A 26,338-nucleotide genomic window follows, 5' to 3' on the forward strand; every position below is an offset into this window, starting at 1 on the left:
GTATATTACTATATAATGAAGAAACATCTAGTGTTGCCCACATATAGTCCTCTTCCCGTATGATATCTCTCTATAGGGTTAATAAATGCCCTTTATCTCTGAGGTTTGCTGGTAAAGAGACCGCACATTTCTGTAACTGATGGTCTATATATTCAGATAAACATCAGGCAACTATCGGACGACAAGGTGTTTTTTTTCGGTCTTTATGTACCTTAGGTAGAAAATAAAAATAAGGTACATTTGGGTTGGGGTTAAATATATATCATGTTTTTCCCTCTTAAAGGGGTACTACGCACCTAGACATCTTATCCCCTCTCCAAAGGACCCCCGTGATCTCGGTTGCAGCACCCTGTTGTCAGCAAACTTGCTCTGTGCGTAATGACGGGTGATACAGGGGCCAGAACATCGGCATAGCCATTGACTGTCCTGGCATGCTGGGAGTTTTGCAACAGCTGGAGACACCCAATTTGGGAAGCACTGCAGTAGGATAATTTGTTGGTGGATGCAAATCCCTAATTTAGGCCTCAAATGCGCATGGTGCTCTTTCACTTTGGAGCCCTCTCATATTTCAAGGGAACAGTTTTGGGTTACAATTTTTTTTCTCTTCTTTTACCCCTTAGGGAAAGGTAAATTTGGGGTCTACACCAGCATGTTAGTGTAAACAAATTTAATATTTTACACTAACATGCTGGTGTTGCCCCATACTTTTAATTTTCCCAAGAGGTAAAAGGGAAAAAAAATTGTATATTTTGACGCAAAGTGCTCTGCAGGCGCATAACATGGCTCAGAAGGGAGAGTGCACCATATACATTTAAGGCCTAAAGTCACAGCAGTTCTGACATAAACATAAAAAAAACACCCACATGTGACCCCATTTTGAAAACTACATCCCTCATGTAAAGTAACAAGGGGTATAGTGAGCCTTAACATCCCACAGGTGTTTGACAAATTGGAGGTGAAAATAAAAAAAAATTAAACATTTTTTTACTAAGATGCTGGTGTTACCCCAATTTTATCATTTTCCCAAGGGGTAATAGGAGAAAAAGCCCTGCAAAATTTGTAACCCCATTTCTTCTGAGTCAGAAAATACCCCACATGTGGATGTAAAGTGCTCTGCGGGTGAACTACAGGGCTCAGAAGAGAAGGAGCGCCATTGGGCTTTTGGAGAGAGAATCTGTCTGAAATTGAAGGCCATGTGAGTTTAGGCCTCCATGGTGCCAGAACAGTGACCCCCCCCCCCCCCCCTACATCTGACCCCATTTTGGAAACTACACCCCTAATAAGAGGTGCAATGAGCATTTACACCTCACAGGTGTCTGATAGATTTTTTTATTTGTACAGCCCACTGTTCCAAAGATCTGTCAAGTGCCAGTGGGGTTTAACCCCTTAACCCCTTCCCGACCTATGACATACCTGTACGTCATGGGTGGCAAGGTGTTCCCGACCCATGACATACAGGTACGTCATGGACATTACTGCCGCTACTCGCGGCATCCCGCAGCGCCCGGAAAGATGGTGGCTATCACTGATAACCAACCATTTTACCATGTGACCACGGGGGGTTTCATCCCCCACCCCCCCCCCCCCCCCCAGCGATCGCTGCTATCAGCTGGTCAAATCTGACTAGCTGATAGCAGCGTTTCGCTATGAAAATACTTAGCAGCGCGGTGTGTGAGTCCCGATCACGGGGATCAGGACACACACCGCTCTGCTAAGTGTCCCTGACCTGTCCCCCGGCGTCACTTACCCGTCGGAGCAGTGTCCCGAGCGGTCCCGGCGTCCTCCGTGCGGTCCCGACGTCCTCCAGGCGGTCCCGGCGGCGCTGCGTCCCGGAGGTGAGTTTCCGGCAGCAGGGCGGCATCTTCATTGGCAGCAGTGAGATCGCCGTAAAGCGATCTCACTGCTGCCTCTGAGAGTTTCAAAACTGCAACTCCCAGCATGCCCAGACAGCCTTTGGCTTTCTGGGCATGCTGGGAGTTGTAGTTTTGCAACATCTGGAGGTCCACAGTTTGGAGACCACTGTATAATGGTCTCCAATCTGTGCTCTTCCAGATGTTGCAAAACTACAAATCTCAGCATGCTCAGTCTGTCCAGGCATGCTGGGAGTTGTAGTTCTCTAACATCTGGAAGAGCACAGATTGGAGACCATTATACAGTGGTCTCCAAACTGTGGACCTCCAGATGTTGCAAAACTACAACTCCCAGCATGCCCAGACTGCCCAAGCATGCTGGAAGTTGTAGTTCGGCAACATCTGATCCTTCAGATATTGCCGAACTACAACTTCCAGCATGCCTTGGCAGTCTGGGCATGCTGGGAGTTGTAGTTTTGCAACAACTGGAGGCACACTAGTTGGGAAACATTGTCCGTTTCCTACCTCAGTGCCTCCAGCTGTTGCAATTGTTGCAAAACTATAACTCCCAGCATGCACTGACAGACCATGCATGCTGGGAGTTGTAGTTTTGCAACAGCTGGAGGCACACTGGTTTGGAAACACTAAGTTTGGTTGCAAAACACTTGAAAGTTTATTACTTAACTTAGTGTTTCCAAACCAGTGTTCCTCCAGCTGTTGCAAAACTACAACTCCCAGCATGCACGGACAGCCAAAGGGCATGCTCGGAGTTTGCAACAGCTGGATGTTTGCCCCCTCCCCCCAATGTGAATGTACAGGGTACACTCACATGGGCGGAGGTTCACAGTGAGTGCTGGAAGTTTGAGATGGCGCAAATTTTGCGCTGCAGCTCAAACTTCCAGCGGCAAACTTGCTGTGAACCTCTGCCCATGTGACTGTACCCTAAAAACACTACACTACACTAACACTAACCTAAAATAAAAAGTAAAAAACACTACATATACACATACCCCTACACAGCCCCCCTCCCCCCAAAAAATGAAAAACGTCTGGTACGCTACTGTTTCCAAAACGGAGCCTCCAGCTGTTGCAAAATAATAACTCCCAGTATTGCCAGACAGCCATTGACTGTCCAGGCATGCTGGGAGTTTTGCAACAGCTGGAGGCACCCTGTTTGGGAATCACTGGCATAGAATACCCCTATGTCCACCCCTATGCAAATCCCTAATTCAGGCCTCAAATGCGCATGGCGCTCTCTCACTTTGGAGCCCTGTCGTATTTCAGGGCAACAGTTTTGGGACACATATGGGGTATCGCCGTACTCGGGAGAAATTGCCTTACAAATTTTGGGGGGCTTTTTCTTCTTTAACCCCTTATGAAAAGGTGAAGTTGGGGTCTACACCAGCATGTTAGTGTAAAAAAATAATTTTTTTACACTGACATGCTGGTGTTGCCCTATACTTTTCATTTTCACAAGAGGTAAAAGGGAAAAAAGACCCTCTAAATTTGTAACGCAATTTCTCCTGAGTACGGAGATACCCCATATGTGGGTGCAAAGTGCTCTGAGGGCGCACAACAAGGCCCAGAAGGGAGAGTGCCCCATGTACATTTGAGGCGATTTGCACAGGGGTGGCTGATTGTTACAGCAGTTCTGACAAACGCAAAACAATAAATATCCATATGTGACCCCATTTTGGAAACTACACCCCTCACAGAATGTAATAAGGGGTGCAGTGAGCATTTACACCCCACTGGTGTATGACAGATTTTTGGAACAGTGGTCTGTGAAAATGAAAAATAAAATTTTTGATTTGCACAGTCCACCGTTTCAAATATCTGTCAAACGCCAGTGGGGTGTAAATACTCACTGCACCCCTTATTACATTCCATGAGGGGTATAGTTTCCAAAATGGGGTCACATGTGGGGGGGTCCACTGTTCTGGCACCATAGGGGCTTCCTAAATGGGACATGCCCCCCAAAAACCCTTTCAGAAAAACTCACTCTCCAAAATCCCATTGTCGCTCCTTCCCTTCTGAGCCCTCTACTGCGCCCGCCGAACATTTTACATACGCATATGAGGTATTTCCTTACTCGAGAGAAATTGGGTTACAAATTTTAGGGTGATTTCTCTCCTTTTACCCCTTGTAAAAATTAAAAAATTGGGTCTACAAGAAAATGCGAGTGTAAAAAATGAAGATTTAGAATTTTCTCCTTCACTTTGCTGCTATTCCTGTGAAACACCTAAAGGGTTAAAACACTTACTGAATGTCATTTTGAATACTTTGGGGGGTGCAGTTTTTATAATGGGGTCATTTATGGGGTATTTCTAATATGAAGGCCCTTCAAATCCACTTCCAACCTGAACTGGGCCCTGAAAAATTACGATTTTGAAAATCTTGAGAAAAATTTGAAAATTGCTGCGGAACTTTGAAGCCCTCTGGTGTCTTCCAAAAGTAAAAAACTTGTCAATTTTTTAATGCAAACACAAAGTAGACATATTGTATATGTGAATCAATATGTAATTTATTTGGAATATCCATTTTCCTTTCAAGCAGAGACTTTCAAAGTTAGAAAAATGCTAAATTTTCAAAATTTTCATGAAATTTTTAGATTTTTTACCAAGAAAGGATACAAATATCAGTGAAATTTTACCGATAAAATAAAGTAGAATATGTCACGAAAAAACAATCTCGGAATCAGAATGATAAGTAAAAGCATTCCAAAGTTATTAATGTTTAAAGTGACAGTGGTCAGATTTTCAAAAAATGCCCAGGTCATGAAGGTGAAAATGGGCTGGGTCATGAAGGGGTTAAGGAACCAGCCCATTTTCACCTTAAGGACGCAGCCATTTTTTGCACATCTGACCACTGGAATCTCTGGGCAGAATTTCTGCTGGAGATTTAGCCGGCAGCACTAAGACCGCACAGACTGCATTGCTGTCCCCATAGATGGCAATGCATTTCTGGGTGGATCTTTAGGGAGATCTGCTCAGAAATGCATTGGCATCTATGGGGACGACAATGCAGTCTGCGGGGTCCTAGTGCTGCACGTAACAAGGAGTCCAGTTAGCCTTAACACTAGAGATGAGCGAATCGAAGTTGACAAACCCGAATTCGTTACGAATTTTATGAAAAATTCGATTCGTAACGAATACGAATATCGCCGCGATTCTATCGCACAAATCGCTTCATTAAACTCCATTTTACAGCGTTCCAGGCTATTGGAGACCTAAGATGGCGGATCCACATGTGAGTACATGGGGCAGGGGATTATGGCGGGAAACAGCGGCGGGAATGAAGGTAGGCGGGCTGACCCTGAACCACATGTGAGATGCAGCCTATCAGTGTTCACTAACCCCTGTGATGTCACAGCCCCTATATAATCGGCGGCCATCTTGCCTCTCTTCATTTCATCTATGCAGTCAGATGGAGAGGACGGGACTGTGTGTGTGTGAATAGCTCATACCACAGCGTTACACTGAAACTGCTAGTCACATCAGCATTAGGGAAAGGCAGGAGAGCAGAGTGCTGTGCTGTTACTCTGAGAAGGATCATTGATTGCTAAACCTCCTATTCACGTTATAGAGCATTGCAGCAGAGAGGGGCAGATAGCTGTCAGCTGCCTCATACAGATCTCCAAGCTGCCTGAACTTTATCATCCATCTTATCTCCTCATTTTTCAGCTCTATTGAGTTTTTATTCTCCACAAATCTTCTGCTGCTCAGAATTGTGTGACAGAGTGCAATTTAGGGTTTAATCCCTAGATTATGTTTTTTGTGGTGCTGCACTGTTGGGTCCTGCTGCTGTTCAGAAATAAGTCATATTAGTGTGGACTTTAGTGCCTTTTTACCATTTTTCACCTGTTACTCTGTCTCTGTGCTAAATTCAGTGTTATACCACACGTTATATACCTGCCGGTGTATTAAAGAAAAAAAACGTTTTTCCTGAGTACAAATACGCTTTTTCAGTGGCCTTATCATTGCAAAGGGCCTAAATACAAGAAAATAGTGTACCATATACCACCTTTTTTTCTGTCTCTGTGCTAAATTCAGTGTTATACCCCACGTTATATACCTGCCGGTGTATTAAAGAAAAAAAAAGTTTTTCCTGCGTACAAATACACTTAACAGTGCGCTCATCATTGCAAAGGGCATACATACAACCAAGTAGTGTACTATTTAGTACCTGTATTTCTGTCTCGGTGCTAAATTCAGTGCTATTCCACACATTAGTATACACTGGCTGGTGTATACAACAAAAAAAGAGTTTTTTTCTGCGTATAAATACGCTTAACAGTGCGCTCATCAGTGCAAAGGGCATACATAGAACCAAGGAGTGTACTATTCAGTAACTGTTATTCTGTCTAGGGCCTAAATACTTTGAAAGGACAGCCGTAAGTGATCTCCTGCTGCTGTTCTATACCCTCATAAACGCACTAAGTATGTCAGGCAGGGAAGTGCCAGGACGTGCACAGAGAAGGGGCAGAGGCCTACATACGTCAGGCAGAGTTGGCAGCAGACTTGGGGCGAGCGGCAGCAGGAGTCGCAGCAATAGGCCTGAGCTCCCATTAACACCCAGCGGTCAACCCATCTCTCCTCGTCAATTGGTTTGCACACTCATCCCCATCATCACAAGCGACATCTGACAACCCCAGTCGGTGGGTTCCTCAGACACAACCCTCAGTTGGCATGGCCCGGGAGCAGTCCCTGTAATCCCATTGCCTTTGTCCTATGCTGTTCCCTCTCCCAAAGAAGTATCTCATGCTTTGGGTTCAGCTCCACTATTTAGCGAGGACGATGTAATAGAGGACAGTCAGCAGCTAATGGGCAGCCAAGAATGTGAGGAGACATGCGTCCCTTGCTCCGCAAGGCGGGCAAGTAGTGATGAGGAGAGTGACGTGGGAGGCGGTGTTTCAATTGTTCAGGGTCCTGAGGCAGACACTGTTGTGGAACACGAGGAGGACATCAGTGACGTGCACACATCTTTTGATGATGATGATGAAGCCGATTGCAATTGGGAGCCGGGTGCAGAAGCCGGGCTTCATCATCATCAGGAGAAGAGATTTGCTCTTTGTCTATGAGGCAGCAAGGCGGTAGAATGGTTGGCAATCAGCGCGGTGGTGGCAGTAGTGAAAATTCAGGAGCCAAACGTGCCAGGGGGAGACCACCTGCTTCGCGGCAAGCTACCATTCAGGGAGGTAGTGGAACAGGGGTTCCTGGAGACGGCGCCAATAGCAGTGAAATATTGCGGACTGCGGGTGGGAAAATCAGCTACTCTGCGGTGTGGTTGTTCTTCATAAAGAATCCGGAAGACCATAGCGTAGTCACATGCAAAATCTGTGGGCAGTGTGGCCAGGGTCCCAATCTCGGCACCACGGCCCTGCATCAACACATGATTCGCCACCATAAAGCGGCCTGGGATAACCGTGGCTCTGAGGTACTGGTCCAGCCTGCCGCATCACCTAGTGGCCATCCGCTCCCTCCGTCATCCAGCCAAGGCTCCACCACCTCAGCCGAAGGGAGCATTGTGTCAAACCCTCCTTCTTGCGCTCCTGCTTCCTCCGCTCGTAGTCAGCCATTCCTCCAACAATCGATCGGCGAAGCCATGTCCAAGAGACAACAGTATGCGCCCACTCATCCAACGGCGCAGAAGTTGAATGTGCTCCTGAAGTTGCTGGTGTTGCAGTCCCTCCCTTTCCAACTGGTGGACTCTGCAGCTTTCAGGGAATTGATGGCTTGTGCCGAGCCGAGGTGGAGAGTCCCAAGCCGTCATTTCTTTGCGAAGAAGGCAGTACCAGCCCTGCATAAGTTTGTACAAGAGAAGGTGGGCCAGTTCTTGAGCCTTTCGGTGTGTTCAAAAGTGCACGGCAGCGCCGACGTGTGGAGCTGTAACTACGGGCAGGGACAATACATGTCTTTTACAGCCCACTGGGTAAATGTTGTTCCTGCACAGCCACAACAGGAACTTGGACAGGTCACACCGCTTCCTCCTCCACTCTTTGGCTCCCAGGCAGTTGGTCCTTTTACAGTGTGCACCTCCTCCCCGTGTCCTCGGCCTCCACTGCACGTCCAAATCTCGGTGGCCCTTCATCATACCACGTGTGTAGGGCACAGCGGTGTCAAGCCGTCCTTCACATGGTTTGCCTTGGTGAATGGAGTCACACAGGGGAGGAACTGCTAAAGTTCATTAGGGAAGAAATCCGAGTATGGCTTACTCCACGAAATCTGGAAATGGGAACCATGGTGACCGACAATGGGAAGAACATTGTGGCCGCGCTGCGACAAGGAAGTGTGAACCATTCGCCCTGCATGGCACACGTGTTGAATTTGGTTGTCAAGAAGTTCATCGAGTCTTCACCCCATTTGCAAGACGTCCTGACAATGGCAAGGAAACTGTGCATGCACTTCAGCCACTCGTACACCGCCAAGCACACTTTGCTTGAGCTGCAGCGTCAGAACGGTATCCCACAACATAGTCTCATTTGTGACGTTGCCACACTTTGGAATTCCACCCTCCATATGTTGGACAGACTATACGAACAAAGAAAAGCCATCACAGATTTTTTGATGATACAAGCAGATAGGAGTACTCCCCTGTGTAACTTCAATGTGAACGAGTTGCAGCTCATACGTGACACCTGCCGTTTGCTGAGGCCTTTTGAGGAAGCCACATTTTTGTTAGTCGCTCGAATTACGCCATGAATGACGTAATTCCACTCCTACATTTACTCCAAAAATTTTTTGAAAACATGGCTGGTCACGGCAATGGAGACGTTGCACCTACATCAGAAGGCTACATGAGTCCTGTGGGGGATGAACTGGAGGAGGATGATGAGGGGCAGAGGGGCGGAGCACAGTTTACGGTGGATGAGATGGCCAGTGTTTCTGGTCATTGGACAGGAGAGGAGGAGCAGGAGCAGCCAGAGGAGCTGGAGGGTTATTACGAGGGAGGCGAGACAGAGGACCCAGACACACCGTGGCAGTATGCAGTGGAGATGGAGGCAGGTAGTCACAGCGAGTCACTGTCACAAATGGCACGATGCATGCTGAGTTGCTTGCGTAGTGACCCCCGAATTGTCACAATTCGTCAGCGCGATGACGTCCACATGGTCCATCCACTCGCAGGTCTGACTCGGGGGGCCCTCTGCGCTCACCTTCCACTGGCACGGTTGCTGGGGAGGGGAGGGGTGGCAGGAGCAGTACCGGCTCAATCAGCAGCAGCCTGAGTTTACAGTCGCTGATGAGTAGCTTCCTTCAGCCGCATAGTGAAGCTACTCATCAGCAGCAGGTGGACATGGAGCAGGACCTAAACCAGCAGGTGGTGGCTTACTTCGACATGACCCTGCCAACAACCGTTGAAGATCCGCTGGACTCATTCTGTGTCTTTCAGGAACTACTTGCCTCCCTGGTGCCTCTGGCCTTGGGCCTTACGCAAATTTTCGCATATGCGCAAATTCGGACACCAGTCTCACACAGTAGTATTAGAGCCTTCTTTATACCACACAAGCTGGAAGCAGAGAGGGATGATCACTGTGATGTGTACTGTGAATAAAAAAATAAATAAAAAAAAAGAATATTCGTAATTGCGAATATATAGTGCTATATTTGCGAATATTCACAAATTCGCGAATATGCGATATTCGTGAATAAAATTTGCATTGCAAAAATTTGCGAGCAACACTAGATCCGAGGACCTCACTAACCAACTCACTACAATCGCTTATAGCGACGGGCGGTGTGTACAAAGGGCAAGGACTTAATAAACACCAGCTTATGACCCTCACTTACTGGTAATTCCTCGTTTTAAGATTAAATAATTGCAATCACAGATCCCTATCACGAACTGGTTTCAGCGTGCAACACGCACCTGTCCTTAAAAGATAGAGACACGCTAATCCGTTCAGTGGAGCGCTAGTGCGGCCCAGGACATCTGAGGCCATAACACACCGGTTATTGCTCCATCTCGCAATTGATCGGGCAAGGTAAGGGGTTATTAAAACCTCTTGGGTACTGCTGAGACCTACTCCTGACTGCTCCTGGTGCAATGTATGGGGTAATTAAACACTCTTGGGTAGTGTTATTGTTAAATTTACTGGTAATTTTATCAGTAATAAAATAGAATTTTGCAGAATGCTAACCGTTACACAACGGAACGCTTGTTGCGTGTGATTTTTTAATGAAAAAAAAAAATTTGATGGAGAGGGATTAACTCTGCTTAATCATTTTTGGTGAATAGAATCCTTTTGCCATCTGATCTTTTGGAGACAGATGCGCTTACACACATGTAACATTTTTTTGAACCAAATTTCAAACATTGTGTGGTTTATTATATTATAGAAGAATGTCTTTGGGTGGTCCACCATCCTTCATTATAGAGTCTTCTGAACTGCTGTATATGCGCTTGTTTTAAAAAAAAAGGTATTTTGTCACACAATTTCGATAAAAATTAAGCGTTTTTTTGGGGTGGATTGTGAAGCCTGGGTGACGGGTGTGTAGTGTGTACTCATGCATCAGTCAACTCCAGTCTGTGTCCGTTAGGCAATATATGGGTTAATGATGCAGCAGAGGTGGGGCCTTGGTCTTGGAATTTCAATTATTTAAAAAAATTTAACATATTGTGTGGTTTATTATATTATAGAAGAATGTCTTTGGGTGGTCCACCATCCTGCATTATAGAGTCTTCTGAACTGCTGTATATGCGCTTGTTTTAACAAAAAGATATTTTGTCAGACAATTTTTTAAAAAATTGTGTTTTTTTGGGGTGGATTGTGAAGCCCGGGTGTGTACTCGTGCATCAGCCAACTCCAGGCTGTGTCTTTTAGGCAATCTATGGGTTACTGATGCAGCTGAGGTGGGGCCTGGGTCTAGGAATTTCAATAAAAAAAAAATCAACAATTGTGTGGTTCATTATTTTTGAGAAGAAAGTCTTTGGGTGGTCCACCGTCCTGCCTTATAGAGTCTTCTGAAATGTTGGATATGCGCTTGTGCTTACACAAAGTTGTAAATTAAAAAAAAAATGTATACAATTTTGTTGATTTTGGGGTGGATTGTGAAGCCCTGTGTGTACTGGTGCATCAGCCAACTCCAGACTGTGTTCTTCAGGCAATAAATGGGTTCCTGATGCCGCAGAGGTGGGGCCTGGGTCTGGGAATTAAACATTTTTGGATTGCGGGTGCTACAAAAAAAGATGGACACACCCTACTCCGTTCAGTGGAGCGAGCCTGCGGCCCCGGACATCTGAGGGCATAACACACCTGTTATTGCTCGATCTCAGGAGAAGGGGGTTCATCATCGGGAGAAGAGAGTTGCAGGTTGCCCTTGAGTCAGCAGTAGTGGAAATTCTGGAGCCAAACGTGCCGGGGGAGACCACCTGCTTCGCGGCAGCTTACCTTTCCGGGAGTTAGCAGGTTACCAGCACCGGTCGATGAAAGATAGAGACACGCTAATCCGTTCAGTGGAGCGCGTCTGCGGCCCCGGAAATCAGAGGGCATAACACACCTGGTATTGCTCGATCTCGCAATTGATCGTGCAAAGGTAGGGGGTTATTAAAGCCTCTTGGGTACTGCTGTGGCCCACTCTTGACTGCTTCTGGTGCAATGTATGGGGTAATTAAACACTCTTGGGTAGTTTTTTTTTTTTTTTTTTATTTACTGATAATTATATCAGTAATAAAATAAAATTTTCCAGAATGCTAATCGTTACACAACGGAACGCTTGTTGCGTGTGATTTTTTAATGAAAAAAAAAATTAAGGACAGGGATTAAAGGGGTACTCCGCCCCTAGACATCTTATCCCCTATCCAAAGGATAGGGGATAAGATGTCAGATCGCCGGGGTCCCGCTGTTGGGGACCCCGGGAATCATTGCTGCAGCACCCCACTATCATGACTGCGCAGAGCGAGTTCGCTCTGCACGTAATGACGGGCAATACAGGGGCCCTCGTGACGTCATGGCCCACCCCCGTCAATACAAGTCTATGGGAGGGGGCGTGGTGGTCGTCACGCCCCCTGCCATAGACTTGCATTAAGGGGACGAGCCGTGATGTCATGAGGGGCGGGGCCATGATGTCCCGCTGCTCCAGCCCCTGTATCGTCTGTCATTACGCGCAGAGCGAACTCACTCTGTGCAGTCATGATGGCCGGGTGCTGCAGCAGCGATCCCCGGGGTCCCCAGCAGAGGGAACGCGGCGATCTAACATCTTATCCCCTATCCTTTGGATAGGGGATAAGATGCCAGGGGCGGAGTACCCCTTTAACTCTGCTTTATCATTTTGGGCGAAAAAAGTCCTTTGGTGATCTGATCTTTTGGAGACAGATGCGCTTACACACATATTGAATTAGTTTTTGTAAAAACATTTCAAACATTATGTCGTTTATTATTTTTGAGAAGAATGTCTTTGGGTGGTCCACCATCCTGCATTATAGAGTCTTGTGAACTGTTGGATATGCGCTTGTTCTTATAGAAAGGTATTTCTTTAAAAAATTTCAAAAATGTTGTTGTTTTTTGGAGGGGATTGTGAAGCCCGGGTGTGTACTGGTGCATCAGCCAACTCCAGGCTGTGTCCTTCAGGCAATATATGGGTTCCTGATGCCACAGAGGTGGGGCCTGGGTCTGGAAATTTCTAAATTTTGGATAGCGGGTGCTACCTATGAGAAATCTTTGTCAAAAATTTCATATGTTGTGTTGTTTTTTGGGGGGGATTGTGAAGCCCTGGTGTGTACTCTTGCATCAGCCAACTCCAGGCTGGGTCATGAAGGCAATATATGGGTTACTGATGCCGCAGAGGTGGGGCCTGGGTCTGTTAATTTCAAATTTTTGGATAGCGGGTGCTACCAATGAGAAATCTTTGTCAAAAATTTCATATATTGTGTTGTTTTTTTGGGGGGGGATTGTGAAGCCCTGGTGTGTAGTGTACTAGTGCATCAGCCAACTCCACGCTGTCCATTCAGCCACTAAATGGTCTCCTCTTGCTGCCAACATGTCCACGTTATGTCATTCAGTCACTAAATGGTCTCCTGACACTGACGCCACCACCAGGCTCTGTCATTGTACTGCTGTGCGGCAGTGATTATAAGAACGATGCCGATAATCTGCATGCTATTCTGAATAACAGTATTATTTCACTACCCCAGCACACTCCATATGCTTTTTAGGACACAGCAAATTGTTCTATACCCCTATAGAGGCTGTATGTAGGCTAGAAACAGCCTTTTTTAATATCGATTCGCTGCAAATAAATTCGGATCGAAACAAACTTTTAGGGAAAATTCGGCGAATCGGCCTAATCGAATTTTTGAAAAGTTTGCTCATATCTACTCCTCCTCTTCTGTGCATTGTAGTGTGCCAGCAGAGCACTTGATGTCCACACATGGGGTATTTCCATACTCAGAAGAAAGGGGGTTACAAATTTTGGGGGTAATTTTCTCCTATTACCCCTTGTAAAAATGTAAAATTTGGGGGGAAAACTGCATTTTAGTGAAATTTTTTTTTCCATTTACACATCCAAATTTTACAAAAAGTTGTCAAACACCTGTGGGGTGTTAAGGCTCACTGTACCCCTTGTTATGATCCTTAAGGGGTGTAGTTTCCAAAATAGTGTGCCACGTGTTTTTTTTTTTTTGCTCTTCTGGCACCATAGGGGCTTCCTAAATGTGACATGCCCCCCAAAAACTATTTCAGCAAAATTTACTTTCCAAAAGTGACTCCTTCTCTTCTGAGCATTGTAGTTCACCCGCAGAGAATTTTACATCCTATCATGGGGTATTTCCATACTCAGAAGAGATGGGGTTATATATTTTGGGGGTCATTTTCTCCCATTACCCTTTGCAAAAATGGTTAACTTGGGGAAAAAAACTGAACTTTAGTGAAAAATGTTTATTTTTAATTTACACATCCGACTCGTCAAACACCTGTGGGGTTTTAAGGCTCACTGGACCCCTTGTTACGTGCCGTGTGGGGTTTAGTTTCCAAAAAGGTATGCCATGTGGGGGTTTTCTGCTGTTCTGGCACCAAAGGGGCTTCCTAAATGCGACATTGAGCCACGGGGACATGCCCCCCAAAAACCATTTCAGCAAAATTCAATCTCCAAAATCCCATTGTTGTTCCTTCCCTTCTGAGCCCTCTACTGCGCCCTCTGAACACTTGACATACACATATGATGTATTTCCTTACTCGAGAGAAATTGGGCTACAAATTTTGGGGGGATTTTTCTCCTATTACCCCCTAGTAAAAATTCAAAAACTGGGTCTACAAGAACATGCGAGTGTAAAAAAATTGAGATTTTGAATTTCCTCCTTCACTTTGCTGCTATTCCTGTGAAACACCTAAAGGGTTAACACACTTTTGAATACTTTGAGGGGTGCAGTTTTTATAATGGGGTCATTTGTGGGGAATTTTTAATATGAAGGCCCTTCAAATCCACTTCAAAACTGAACTGGTCCCTGAAAAATTCAGATTTTGAAAATGTTGTGAAAAATTGGAAAATTGCTGCAGATCTTTAAAGCCCTCTGGTGTCTTCCAAAAGTAAAAACATCTCAACTTTATGATGAAAATATAAAGTAGACATATTGTATTTGTGAATAAATATATAATTTATTTGGAATGCCTGTTTTCGTTACAAGCAGAGAGCTTCAAAGTTAGAAAAATGCTAAATTTTCTATTTTTTCATAAAATTTTGGAATTTTTCACCATGAAATGATGCAAGTATCGACAAAAATTTACCACTAACATGAAGTAGAATATGTCACAAAAAAACTATCTCAGAATCAGAATGAAAAGTAGAAGCATCCCAGAGTTATTAACGCTTAGGCTGGGTTCACACTGTGGAATTTCTGGGCAGAATTTCTGCCGGAGATCAAGATGGCAGCACTAGGACCCCGCAGACTGCATTGTCGTCCCTATAGATGCCAATGCATTTCTGAGCAGATCTCCAAAAAGATCCACCCAGAAATGCATTGCCATCTATGGGGACGGCAATGCAGTCTGTGCGATCTTAGTGCCGCCGGATAAATCTCCAGCAGAAATTCTGCCCAGAGATTCCGTAGTGTGAACCTAGCCTTAAAGTTACAGTGGTCAGATGTGCAAAAAATGGCTGCGTCCTTAAGGTGAAAATGGGCTGGTTCCTTAAGGGGTTAAACCCCACTGGCATTTGACAGATCTTTGGAACAGTGGGCTGTACAAATGAAACATTTTCATTTTTCATTTTCACAGACCACTGCTCAAAAAATCTATCAGACACCTGTGAGGTGTAAATGCTCACTGCACCTCTTATTATGGGTGTAGTTTCCAAAATGGGGTCAGATGTAGGGGGGGGGGTCACTGTTCCGGCACCATGGAGGCCTAAACGCACATGGCCTTCAATTTCAGCCAGATTCTCTCTCCAAAAACCCAATGGTGCTCCTTCTCTTCTGAGCCCTGTAGTTCACCCGCAGAGCACTTTACATCCACATGTGGGGTATTTTCTGACTCAGAAGAATTGGGGTTACAAATTTTGTGGGGCTTTTTCTCCTATTACCCCTTGTGAAAATGATAAAATTGGGGTAACACCAGTATTTTAGTGAAAAAAAATATGCATTTTTTTATTTTCACCTCCAACTTTACCGAAAATTTGTCAAACACCTGTGGGATGTTAAGGCTCACTATACCCCTTGTTACTTTACGTGAGGGATGTAGTTTTCAAAATAGGGTCACATGTGGGTGTTTTTTTTATGTTTATGCCAGAACCGCTGTAACTACCAGCAACCCCGGTGAAAATCACCAATTTAGGCCTTAAATGTATATGGTACACTCTCCCTTCTGAGCCATGTTATGCGCCTGCAGAGCACTTTGCGTCAAAATATACAATTTTTTCTCCTTTTACCTCTTGTGAAAATTAAAAGTATGGGGCAACACCAGCATGTTAGTGTAAAAAATGTAATTTGTTTACACTAACATACTGGTGTAGACCCCAAATTTACCTTTTCTTAAGGGGTAAAAGAAGAGAAAAAAAATTGTAACCCAAAACTGTTCCCTTGAAATATGAGAGGGCTCCAAAGTGAAAGAGCACCTTGCGCATTTGAGGCCTAAATTAGGGATTTGCATCCACCACCAAATTACCCTACGGCAGTGCTTCCCAAATTGGGTGTCTCCAGCTGTTACAAAACTCCCAGCGTGCCAGGACAGTCAATGGCTATGCCGATGTTCTGGCCCCTGTATCACCCGTCATTACGCACAGAGCAAGTTTGCTGACAGCAGGGTGCCGCAACCAATATCACGGGGGTCCTTTGGAGAGGGGATAAGATGTCTAGGTGCGTAGTACCCCTTTAACTCCATGGGGACGAAGGGCGTATGCATACGCCCTCGTGTCCTGTCACTTAAGGACGGAGGGCGTATCTATACGCCCTCGGCATTTCCGATCACTGCCGCTCGCCGGGCGGTGATCGGACCGGGATGACTGCTGATATCTATCAGCAGGCATCCCGTGGCAATGCCTAGGGGGGTCCTGAGACCCCCCCATATCGGCGATCGCAGCAAATCGCAGCACTGGTGACCCGATCTCCTGGAAAATAAGACTGATCGGAGCTGTCAGAGACTGCTCCGACCAGCCTAAAGGATAGGAGCGAGGTGGCAGTGTTGCCACCCCCTCCAATCCCCGGCCATTGGTCGGTCAGGCTGACCACCAATGGCAGGAGGGGGGCGGGGGGATTAGAGTTCATTTCCCCCGCTCTGGCCACAGATCGGAAGTCGGTACAGAGCGGGGGAACACGGGCGGAGAGGGGGGAGCATGGCCCGGCTTACCAGGACCTTCGGAGGCGACATCGGCGGCATCCACGGAGCAGCGGTCAGGGATGCTTGGCGTGTAGTTCTGCATTATCTGGCCCTTCAGATGTTGCAGAACTACAACTCCCAGCATGCCTGGACAGTCTGGGCATGCTTGGAGTTGTAGTTTTGCAACATCTGGAGGGCTACAGTTTGGAGGCCACTACTTAGCGGTCTCCAAACTGTTCTTCCCCAGTTGTTGCATAACTACAACTCCTAGCATGCCCAGACTGTCCATGCATGCTGGGAGTTGTAGTTCTGCAACATCTGAAGGGCCAGATATTGCAGAACTACATGCCCAGCATCCCTGACTGTCTGGCCGTGCTGGGAATTGTAGTTTTGCAACAGCTGTAGGCACACTGGTTGGGAAACACTGAGCTAGAGTCTGTTTCCCAACTCAGTGATTCCAACCCGTGTGCCTCCATCTGTTGAAAAACTACAACTCCCAGAGTGCACTGACAGACCGTACATGCTGGGAGTTGTAGTCTTACAACAGCTGGAGGCACATGGGTTGGAATCACTGAGCTAGAGTCTGTTTTCCAACTCAGTGGTTCCCCGCCAGTGTGCCTACAGCTGTTGTAAAACTACAACTCCCAGCATGTACGGTCTGTCAGTGCACTCTGGGAGTTGTCATTTTGCCACAGCTGAAGGTTTGGGGCGCGCCCCCCCCCATGTGAATGTACAGGGTACATTTACACGGGTGGGTTTACAGTGGGTTTCCTTCAAGGAATTGAATGTACCCTAAAAACACTACACTAACAAATAATAAAAAGTAAAACACTACACATACACCCCCTTACACGTCGCCCCCCCCCCCCCCACAATAAAAATGAAAAACGTCTCATACGGCAGTGTTTCCTAAACAGCGCCTCCAGCTGTTGCAAACCCACAACTCCCAGTGTTGCCGGACAGCCATTGACTGTCCTGACAGGCTGGGAGTCTTGCAACAGCTGGAGGCACCCTGTTTGGTAAACACTGCTGTAGGGTTTTGGTGGAGACAAGCCCCATCCTTGTAACCGGGTCCACCCCTACTGCAAATTCCTTATTCAGGCCTCAAATGCGCATGACGCTCTCTCACTCCAGAGCCCTGTCGTATTTCAAGGCAACAGTTTAGGGCCACATATTGGGTATCTCCGTACTCGGGAGAAATTGCGATACAAATTTTGGGGAGATTTTTCTCCCATTACCCTTTGTAAAAATGGTAAATTTGGGGGAAAAAACTGCAGTTTAGTGAAAAATGTTTTTTTTCATTTACACATCCGAATTTAACGAAATGTCGTCAAACATCTGTGGGGTGTTAAGGCTCACCGGACCCCTTGTTACGTGCCTTGAGGGGTGTAGTTTCCAAAATGGTATGCCATGTGTTTTGTGTTTGCTGTTCTGGCACCATAGGGGCTTCCTAAATGTGACATGCCCCCAAAAACCATTTCAGCTAAATTCACTCTCCAAAATCCCATTGTCGCTCCTTCCCTTCTGAGCCCTCTACTGCGCCCGCCGAACACTTGACATACACATATGAGATATGTCCATACTCGAGAGAAATTGGGTTATAATTTTGGGGGGCTTTTTCTCCTATTACCCCTTGTAAAATGTCAAAAATTGGGTCTACAAGAACATGCGAGTGTAAAAAATGAATATTTTGAATATTCTCCTTCACTATGCTGCTATTCCTGAGAAACACCTAAAGGGTTACTGAATGTCATTTTGAATACTTTGAGGGGTGCAGTTTTTATAATGGGGTAATTGATGGGGTATTTCTAATATGAAGGCCCTTCAAATCCACTTCAAAACTGAACTGGCCCCTGAAAAATTCTGATTTTGAAAATTTTGTGAAAAATTGGAAAATTGCTTCTGAACTTTTAATCCCTCTGATGTTTTCCAAAAGTAAAATCATCTCAACTTTATGATGCAAATATATAGTAGACATATTGTATTTGTAAATAAATATATAATTTATTTGGAATGTCTGATTTCCTTACAAGCAGAGAGCTTCAAAGTTAGAAAAATGCAAAATTTTCAATTCTTTCATCAAATTTTGGAATTTTTCACCAAGAAATGATGCAAGTATCGACAAAAATATACCACTAACATAAAGTAGAATATGTCATGAAAAAACTATCTCGGAATCAGAATGAAAAGTAAAAACATCCCAGAGTTATTAATGCTTAAAGTGACAGTGATCAGAATTGCAAAAAATGCTCCCGTCCTTAGGGTTATAATGGGCTCCGTCCCCAAGGAGTTAAGAGGGAAAAACATGATATATATTTAACCCCAACCTAAATGTACCTTATGTTTATTTTCTACCTAAGGTACATAAAGACCGAAAAAAAATACATTAGAGGAACTTCATTTTGGAGGCAATTAAAGGAGTAGTCCAGTGCTGAAAAACATCCAATATCCCAAGGGTAGGGGATAAGTTTCAGATTGCGGGGGAGGGGTCTGACCGCTGGGGGGCCCCCGCGATCTCCTGTACGGGGCCCTGGCTCGCTGGCCAGATAGCGCTTGTTGACCACCAGACGAAGCGGCAGCCGACACGCCCCTTCAAAAAAAGCGCTATGGCAGAGCCAGAGATTCCCAAAGGCAGAGCTGCATCAGTCCCCCAAAAACATTTTAGTCCCTGGATTTAAATATCTATATTCCGGATGGCTGTTTGCATACTGACACCTATTTTAAGGAACTACTTCGACTTTAACAGTTGCCATCGGAAACAATGGAAGAAGATAATTCCATTAAGTCAAATGAAAAGAATCCGGAGGAATTGTTCTTCCACACAAAAATGCCCGCAACAACTAGATAACCTGGAGGATCGTTTTAAACAAAAAGTGTATCCCAAACCCCTTATACAAGGAGCACGCCAGAGAGTGGACGAATTAGAACAAAGTGCTTGCTTGGAAAATAATAAACAGGGTAATGCAGAGGGAGGTTATAATGATTCTGGTTTTCTAACGTATATACTCGAGTATAAGCCGACCAGAATATAAGCCGAGGCCCCTAATTTCACTATAGGCCTAGGGTGGGAAATACATCATCCCCCCATGTAATCATCCAGACCCCCGTCATCATCCCCCCCCCTTCATCATCATCACCGCCTGTCAATCCCTTCATCAGTGGTTTTCAACCTGCGGACCTCTAGATGTTGCAAAACTACAACCTCCAGCATGCCCGGACAGCCATCGGCTGTCTGGGCATGCTGGGATTGTAGTTTTGAAACCTCTGGAGGTCCGCAGGTTGAAGACCACTGCGGCCTTCATCATCATCCCCCCCCTTCATCATCATCCCCCCCCTTAATCATCATCCCCCTCCCTTTCATCATCACCGCCTGTCAATCCCTTCATCAGTGGTCTTCAACCTGCGGACCTCCAGATGTTGCAAAACCACAACTCCCAGCATGCCCGGACAGTCCGGGAATGCTGGGAGTTGTAGTTTTGAAACCTCTGGAGGTCCGCAGGTTGAAGACCACTGTGGCCTTTTTGTTTTGTACTCACCTCCCCTCGGCAGGAAGTTAGGGTGAGCTGGTCCTAGTGATGTTGCCTTGACGACGACGCACAGGGACGTTGCGCATGAAGAGAGCCCTCCGGTGAAAATGGACAGCCCGGAATGAGTATCCCTCCCCACCGGACGGTCCCTGCAGCATAGATGGCCCGGACCAGCTCACCCAAACTGGGGGGGTGAGTACAAAACAAAAGAGGGGGGGGCCTGGATGATGACGAAGGCCGAAGTGGTCTTCAACCTGCGGACCTCCAGAGGTTTCAAAACTACAACACCCAGCATGTTCAGACAGCCGATGGCTGTCTGGGCATGCTGGGAGTTGTAGTTTTACAACATCTGGAGGTCCGCAGGTTGAAGACCACTGAAAAGGGATTGACAGGCGGAGAGATCACTCGAGTATAAGCCGAGGGGGGCGTTTTCAGCAAGAAAAATGGTGCTGAAAAACTCGGCTTATACTCGAGTATATACGGTAGGTATTACACGTCACACACCAATATTTTTTTTAATTTTTTTTTAATTTTTTGTATAGGTAATATCACCAGCTCATATTTTTTTTATGGTTTTTCCGTGTCCTGTGCAGTATCTCTCCCAGAAGTCCACTTGATGGCCCACGTGGTGGTCTACACCCCAAAGTCATCAATTCTTACTCTAAGAGAGAGTTTGCAGCTGTTCCTGGAGACGGTTAACATTAACCTCTGCATGGTGGAATAATAGGTCACGGTGTTTATCAGGATCAGTAGAAGCATCACCCACTCGATGATTATGGTGGTGATTTCACGGATCTCGTCCCAGTCTTCATCATCATAGAATAATTCCTGTAATGTTTTATATCCAAAGTAGAAAATTGCGCAGGTAAAAGCCAGGCCACAGCAGGTGCATCTACTATGGTGGATGACTTTGTTTGCTCCTGGTAATTTATACATCTGGATGGACTGCCCAAGGTAGTATAAGGCTTCACATGTAATGGAAATTATCGTGCTGACAAAGTGTATCCTGGGATATTCTTCGGGGGACAATACATGCATAACAGCTGTACCAAAACAGGAGGCCCACACAATGGCGAGCAGGATCCTCTGGATCAGGACCTGATGACCCCTGAACTCTTCAGTATGCATAACCATATACTTATAAATAAGAAAGGTTAGTACCAAAGTGCCAATGGATGTCCCTATGAAACCAATTCTCAATAATATGTTTTCGGGAAAGAAATTTCCCACGTCACTGTGAAGGAAAAGAAACCAATGTTATTGTGGATATTTCCTCACTCCCAACCCATGAAATAAGAATCTTGTGCTTGTTTATCTTACCTGATGTGCATCAGTGGCGAGGCGGCATGGCCGAGGACGACCGTCACGATGTAGCTGGTGGCAAGCCAGGCCGCACACCAAAACGCCAACAGAAGGGGGACGAACCCCAAACCTTTTAGCTCCATCTCAGTCAAGAAGAAGAAATAGAAGTTGCTAATCGCACTGTAACAATCTACAGAATGAAGGCTCGGGCGGCTGTCAGTGGAATGTCAGGACTCCAGCTGTCTATGACATCACATGTCTGATGTCACGATGACTGCTTGTTTCTTAGAGCTGCCATGATTTAGTATCTGCTATGGACAGAACCTGATGTTTCTACTATGGACCTTACAGACCCCAGAACCCAAGTAATTAGTGCAGGGGCTCCATTTTGATCATCTCATATTTCACATTATTTGAGTTCCAGGGCTCGGATACATTTGCACCCTCTATAGCAGTGGTCTCTAAGCTGCGAACCCCCAACCGCTGCAAAACCACAACTCCCAGCATGCCCGGACAGCACCTTTGCATAAGGAAATAGTCTAATTAAACTTTTCTTATATATAGACTCCCCGACATCTCCAAGGATAAGCCTCTAAGGGTCTCGTTCGATCTTAATGTTATACCTTTTTTCAATAAGATCGATGATTCCAAAATGTATGAATATAGGAATAATTCCATATAAGATACAAAAAGTTAGCATCCTCCATTTCTGGAAAAGTTTCTGAGTTCTGAGTTTCATTTTGGTGGTACATTTTCGGCGTTACTTGCATCCTTTTTTGGGTGAAAAATCCCCAAATTTAATGAAAATTTTGAAAATTTTGCATTTTTCTAACTTTGAAGCTCTCTACTTGTAAGGAAAATTGATATTCACAATAAATTTTATTTTTCTTCACAAGTACAATATGTTCACTTTATGTTGGCATCATAAAATGGACATATTTTTGCTTTTTTTTTAAATTAGAGGGCTTCAAAGTAGAGAAGCAATTTTCAAAAATTTCATGAAAATTGCTAAATCTGAAGGGACAGATGTTACAGAACTACAACTATTTAAAAAAAATAAAATAAAAAAACGTATAGGGTTCCCCGTATTTTCATTCTCAGCACAATACCAACCAAACAGCAACAGCCTGATGTTACCAGGGTGGGCGGGGACCATTGTTACTGGCCCTCCCAAGCCTAAATAACGCCAGCCTGTTACCGCCTAGGCCCAGGAGCACCATTTTTGACGCTCCGGGCCTGTTGGTACCGGCTCTTCCCGGCACCCCTGTGGCGGTGGGTACCGGGGTAATAATTGGGGGTTAGCGCTAGCTGTTTTTGGGGCTAGCGCTAAGCCCTGGCTTAGTAATGGATTCAGTAAATAAGACCAGCTTCCACTACTAACCCTGAAAATTCATAAAAAAAAACACAACACATTGGAAAAATTATTTTATTTAAAAAAACACTCCCCCACAGCCCTCATTAACCATTTTATTAAAAGAAAAAAATAATAATCCACCGTAATCCATCGAATCCGCAGTAATCCTCTGCATACACGGATCTGAAACGAGAAGAAAAAAAACACAAAAAAATGGTTATGACATTTTTGCCGCTGTCCGCTGGGGAGAGCACCCATGATACAATGTCTACCCAAACAGGGAGCCACCAATTGGTGCAAAACTACAACTCCTAGCATGCCCAGACAGCCTCTGGCTGTCTGGGCATGCTGGGAGTTGTAGTTTAGCAACAGCTGGAGTCTCCCTGTCTGGGTAGACACTGCCAGAAAGGTCTGTTCACATTATACAAAACGGACAATGTGAACAGAGCTTCAGATTAACTAGCCTTGTTCCTTTCTGTAGCCCCGCCCCCTAATGACATCATCACTAGGGGCGGAGCTACACAGACCTGCCCAGTACTCGAGAGAAGTAAGCGGACTTCGTCTTCTGTATACACTATATACAGCTATCTATAGATAGCTGTATATAGTGTATACCGCCCAAAGGGTTAACCTACACTGTCCAGCAGTGTAAGTTCACTCTTCCCTTGCTGGGCTTGCGCATAGCGCACAGCTCAGCAAGGGGTTAAGTGAGCCAGCAATGTGTATACTGTATACACATTGCAGGCTCACTGTAAGTTCTTGCTGGGCAGTAGATATACCATGTATACCTACGGCTCAGCGTCAGCTGTTCTCCCAGCTCTGTAGCCATGAGAACAGCTGATCCCGACATTCACATCAGGACATTGCAGAAGGTGTCAGGAGGAGTGACATCCGCTGGGATCTGTCCCTTACTGCAGGTACTAATAGTCCCAACATGGAGCACACTCTGCTCCATGCTGGGAGCTGTAGTACCTGCATTAATAGACATATCGTAGCGAGACATATCACAGCTCTGCGGGAAATATGAATATGTGTATATATACGTGAGTGCAGGGGACCATAGAAGAGCTTTCGCCCCATCTATACAATAAGATCGCAAGGGACCCCAGCGATCTGTCAATTAGTACAGGTAACTACTACTCCCAACATGGAAGAGTGTGTTCCATGCTGGGAGTAGTAGTACTACCTAAAATATTTTTTTAAAAAAAAGTGAAAAACACGCACACACTACATTTTCATTATTGTCGGCTACATTTTTAGTGCTTTACCCGCTCACATAAATTGATCCCTGTTTAAAAATTAATAAACATTTCATAATAAAAAAGATACATTTCGTTAGATACAATTTTTTCCATCACTACTGTATCTTTTTTGTTATGATTTTTTTTATGGTACCCTACGAAACTTTAATAAAAAAGGCATCTCCATAATTTTTTAGGATCGCTAAAGTCCAAAAAAAGAATAAAAAGATTTACCGAATGTACCCGAATACCGAATGTATCCGAAAAAAATCAACCCCAAACACCCGAATACCGAATGTATCCGAAAAAAAAATCAGCCCGAACACCCGAATACTGAATGTATCCGAAGAATCAAAACCGAAAATATTACCGAAGCGAAAAGTTTTTTCCATAACGAAAAAACGAAACGAAACAGAACAAAAAATTTTGTAGTGCACAAGTCTAATGTGTGGCAGTGACTGGGACACAATGTCAATGACAGAAAGGTAATATATTATTAATATTAATGAAATATTAATATTAAAGTAATATTCTTAACCCCTTAAGGACCCATGACGTATGCATACGTCATGGTCTTTTCCTGGTCTCCGCCGCTCACCCGGTGGAGATCGCAAGCGGATCCCTGCTGAAATCCTTCAGCAGGGATCCAGGGCAAACGCCGAGGGGGGCCATGTAGGCCCCCCATGTCGGTGATCGCCGCAAATCGCTAGGGAAATCGCCCCTGTGATCTGCGGCGATACCGGGCTGATCGGGTCTCTGGGACCCGACCGCCCGGTAATTTTGCATGATCCCGGCTGTCACAGAAGGCCAGGACCATGCTAAAGTATAGGAGCGAGGTGCCACCTCCTCCTATCCCCTGCGATTCTTCGGTTAGCTAACCGACCAATCGCACGGGGTGGGTGGGGGGCGGTTACTTCCTCCCGCCCTGCCCGGCCCCTGGAAGTCCGGAGAGGACAGGAGGAAGACCGGAGGACGCGACGGGGGAGTGCTGGGGCCCGGCCCCGTTACTTACCTCGTCCCTGAAGACCCGGATCCCGGCGATGAAGACGGCGGCGGCGACAGGTGAGTGGATCTTCAGCCGCGGTCGGGCCCTTTACAGCAATGCACGTCGCCATAAAGCCCTGTATACTACAACTCCCAGCATGCCCAGACAGTCCTTGGAGTTTTGCAACATCTGTAGGTCCGCAGTTTTGGGACCACTGTGCCCTTCCAGATGTTGCAAAACTACACATCCTCAGCATGCCCTTACTGTCCAGTCATGCTGGGAGTTGTAGTTCTGTAACATCTGGCCCTCCAGATGTTGCAGAATTACAACTCCCAGCATGCCTGGACAGTTTTGGCATACTGGGAGTTGTAGTTTTGCAACATCTGGAAGGGCACAGATTGGGAACCACTGTATAAGTAGTCTGCAAACTGTAGTCCTCCAGATGTTGCAAAACTACAACTCCAAGTATGCTGGGAGATGTAGTTCAGCAACATCTGGCTCTAAAGATGTCGCCGAACTACTACTTCCAGCATGCCTGAGAATGTTTGGAGTTGTGGTTTTGCAACAACTGGAGGCACACTGGTTGGGAAACATTGTCTGTTTCCTAACTCAGCGTTTCCCAACCCGTGTGCCTCCAGCTGTTGCAAAACTATAACTACCAGCATGCACTGATAGACTGTGCATGCTGGGAGATTCCCCCCCCCCCTGTGAATGTACAGGGTACATTCACATGGGCAGGGGCTTACAGTGAGTATCAGGCTGCAAGTTTGCGATGCAGCAAATTTTGTGCGGCAGCTCAAACTCGCAGCGGGAAACTCACTGTAATCCCCCGCCCATGTGACTGTACCCTAAAAACACTAGACTACACTAACACAAAATAAAATAAAAAGTAAAAAACACTACATATACACATACCCCTACACAGTCCCCCTCCCCAATAAAAATTAAAAACGTCTGGTACGCCACTGTTTTCAAAATGGAGCCTCCAGCTGTTGCAAAACAACAACTCCCAGTATTGCCGGACAGCCGTTGACTGTCCAAGCATGCTGGGAGTTTTGCAACAGCTGGAGGCACCCTGTTTGGGAATCACTGGAGTAGAATACCCCTATGTCCACCCCTATTAAATCCCTAATTCAGGCCTCAAATGCACATGGCGCTCTCACTGTGGAGCCCTGTCGTATTTCAAGGCAACAGTTTAGGGCCTAACAAATTTTGGGGGGCTTTTTCTACTTTCAGCCCTTATGAAAAGGTGAAGTTGGGGTCTACATCATGCTACAGCATGTTAGTGTAAAAAAATAAAAAACATTTACAATAACATTCTGATGTTGCCCTATGC

General features: G+C 45.6%; 2 protein-coding genes across 2 annotated transcripts in view; both read right to left on the reverse strand.

Moving 5' to 3' along the window:
- The window catches only part of LOC130298230 (oocyte zinc finger protein XlCOF6-like), a 176,234-nt gene that overhangs the window by 74,479 nt on the left and 75,417 nt on the right, over positions 1 to 26,338 (reverse strand). The window lies entirely within an intron of this gene.
- LOC130298239 (DNA damage-regulated autophagy modulator protein 1-like) lies at positions 20,729 to 21,962 on the reverse strand. Its single transcript, XM_056551164.1, has 2 exons — positions 21,441 to 21,962; positions 20,729 to 21,354 (listed from the first exon to the last, which is right to left on the reverse strand). Exons 1-2 carry the CDS (start codon positions 21,563 to 21,565, stop codon positions 20,754 to 20,756), a joined length of 726 nt encoding a protein of 241 aa, XP_056407139.1. The 5' UTR covers positions 21,566 to 21,962; the 3' UTR covers positions 20,729 to 20,753.

The sequence above is a fragment of the Hyla sarda genome, assembly GCF_029499605.1.
Source record: "Hyla sarda isolate aHylSar1 chromosome 1 unlocalized genomic scaffold, aHylSar1.hap1 SUPER_1_unloc_6, whole genome shotgun sequence".
Taxonomy (NCBI): Eukaryota; Metazoa; Chordata; class Amphibia; order Anura; family Hylidae; genus Hyla; species Hyla sarda.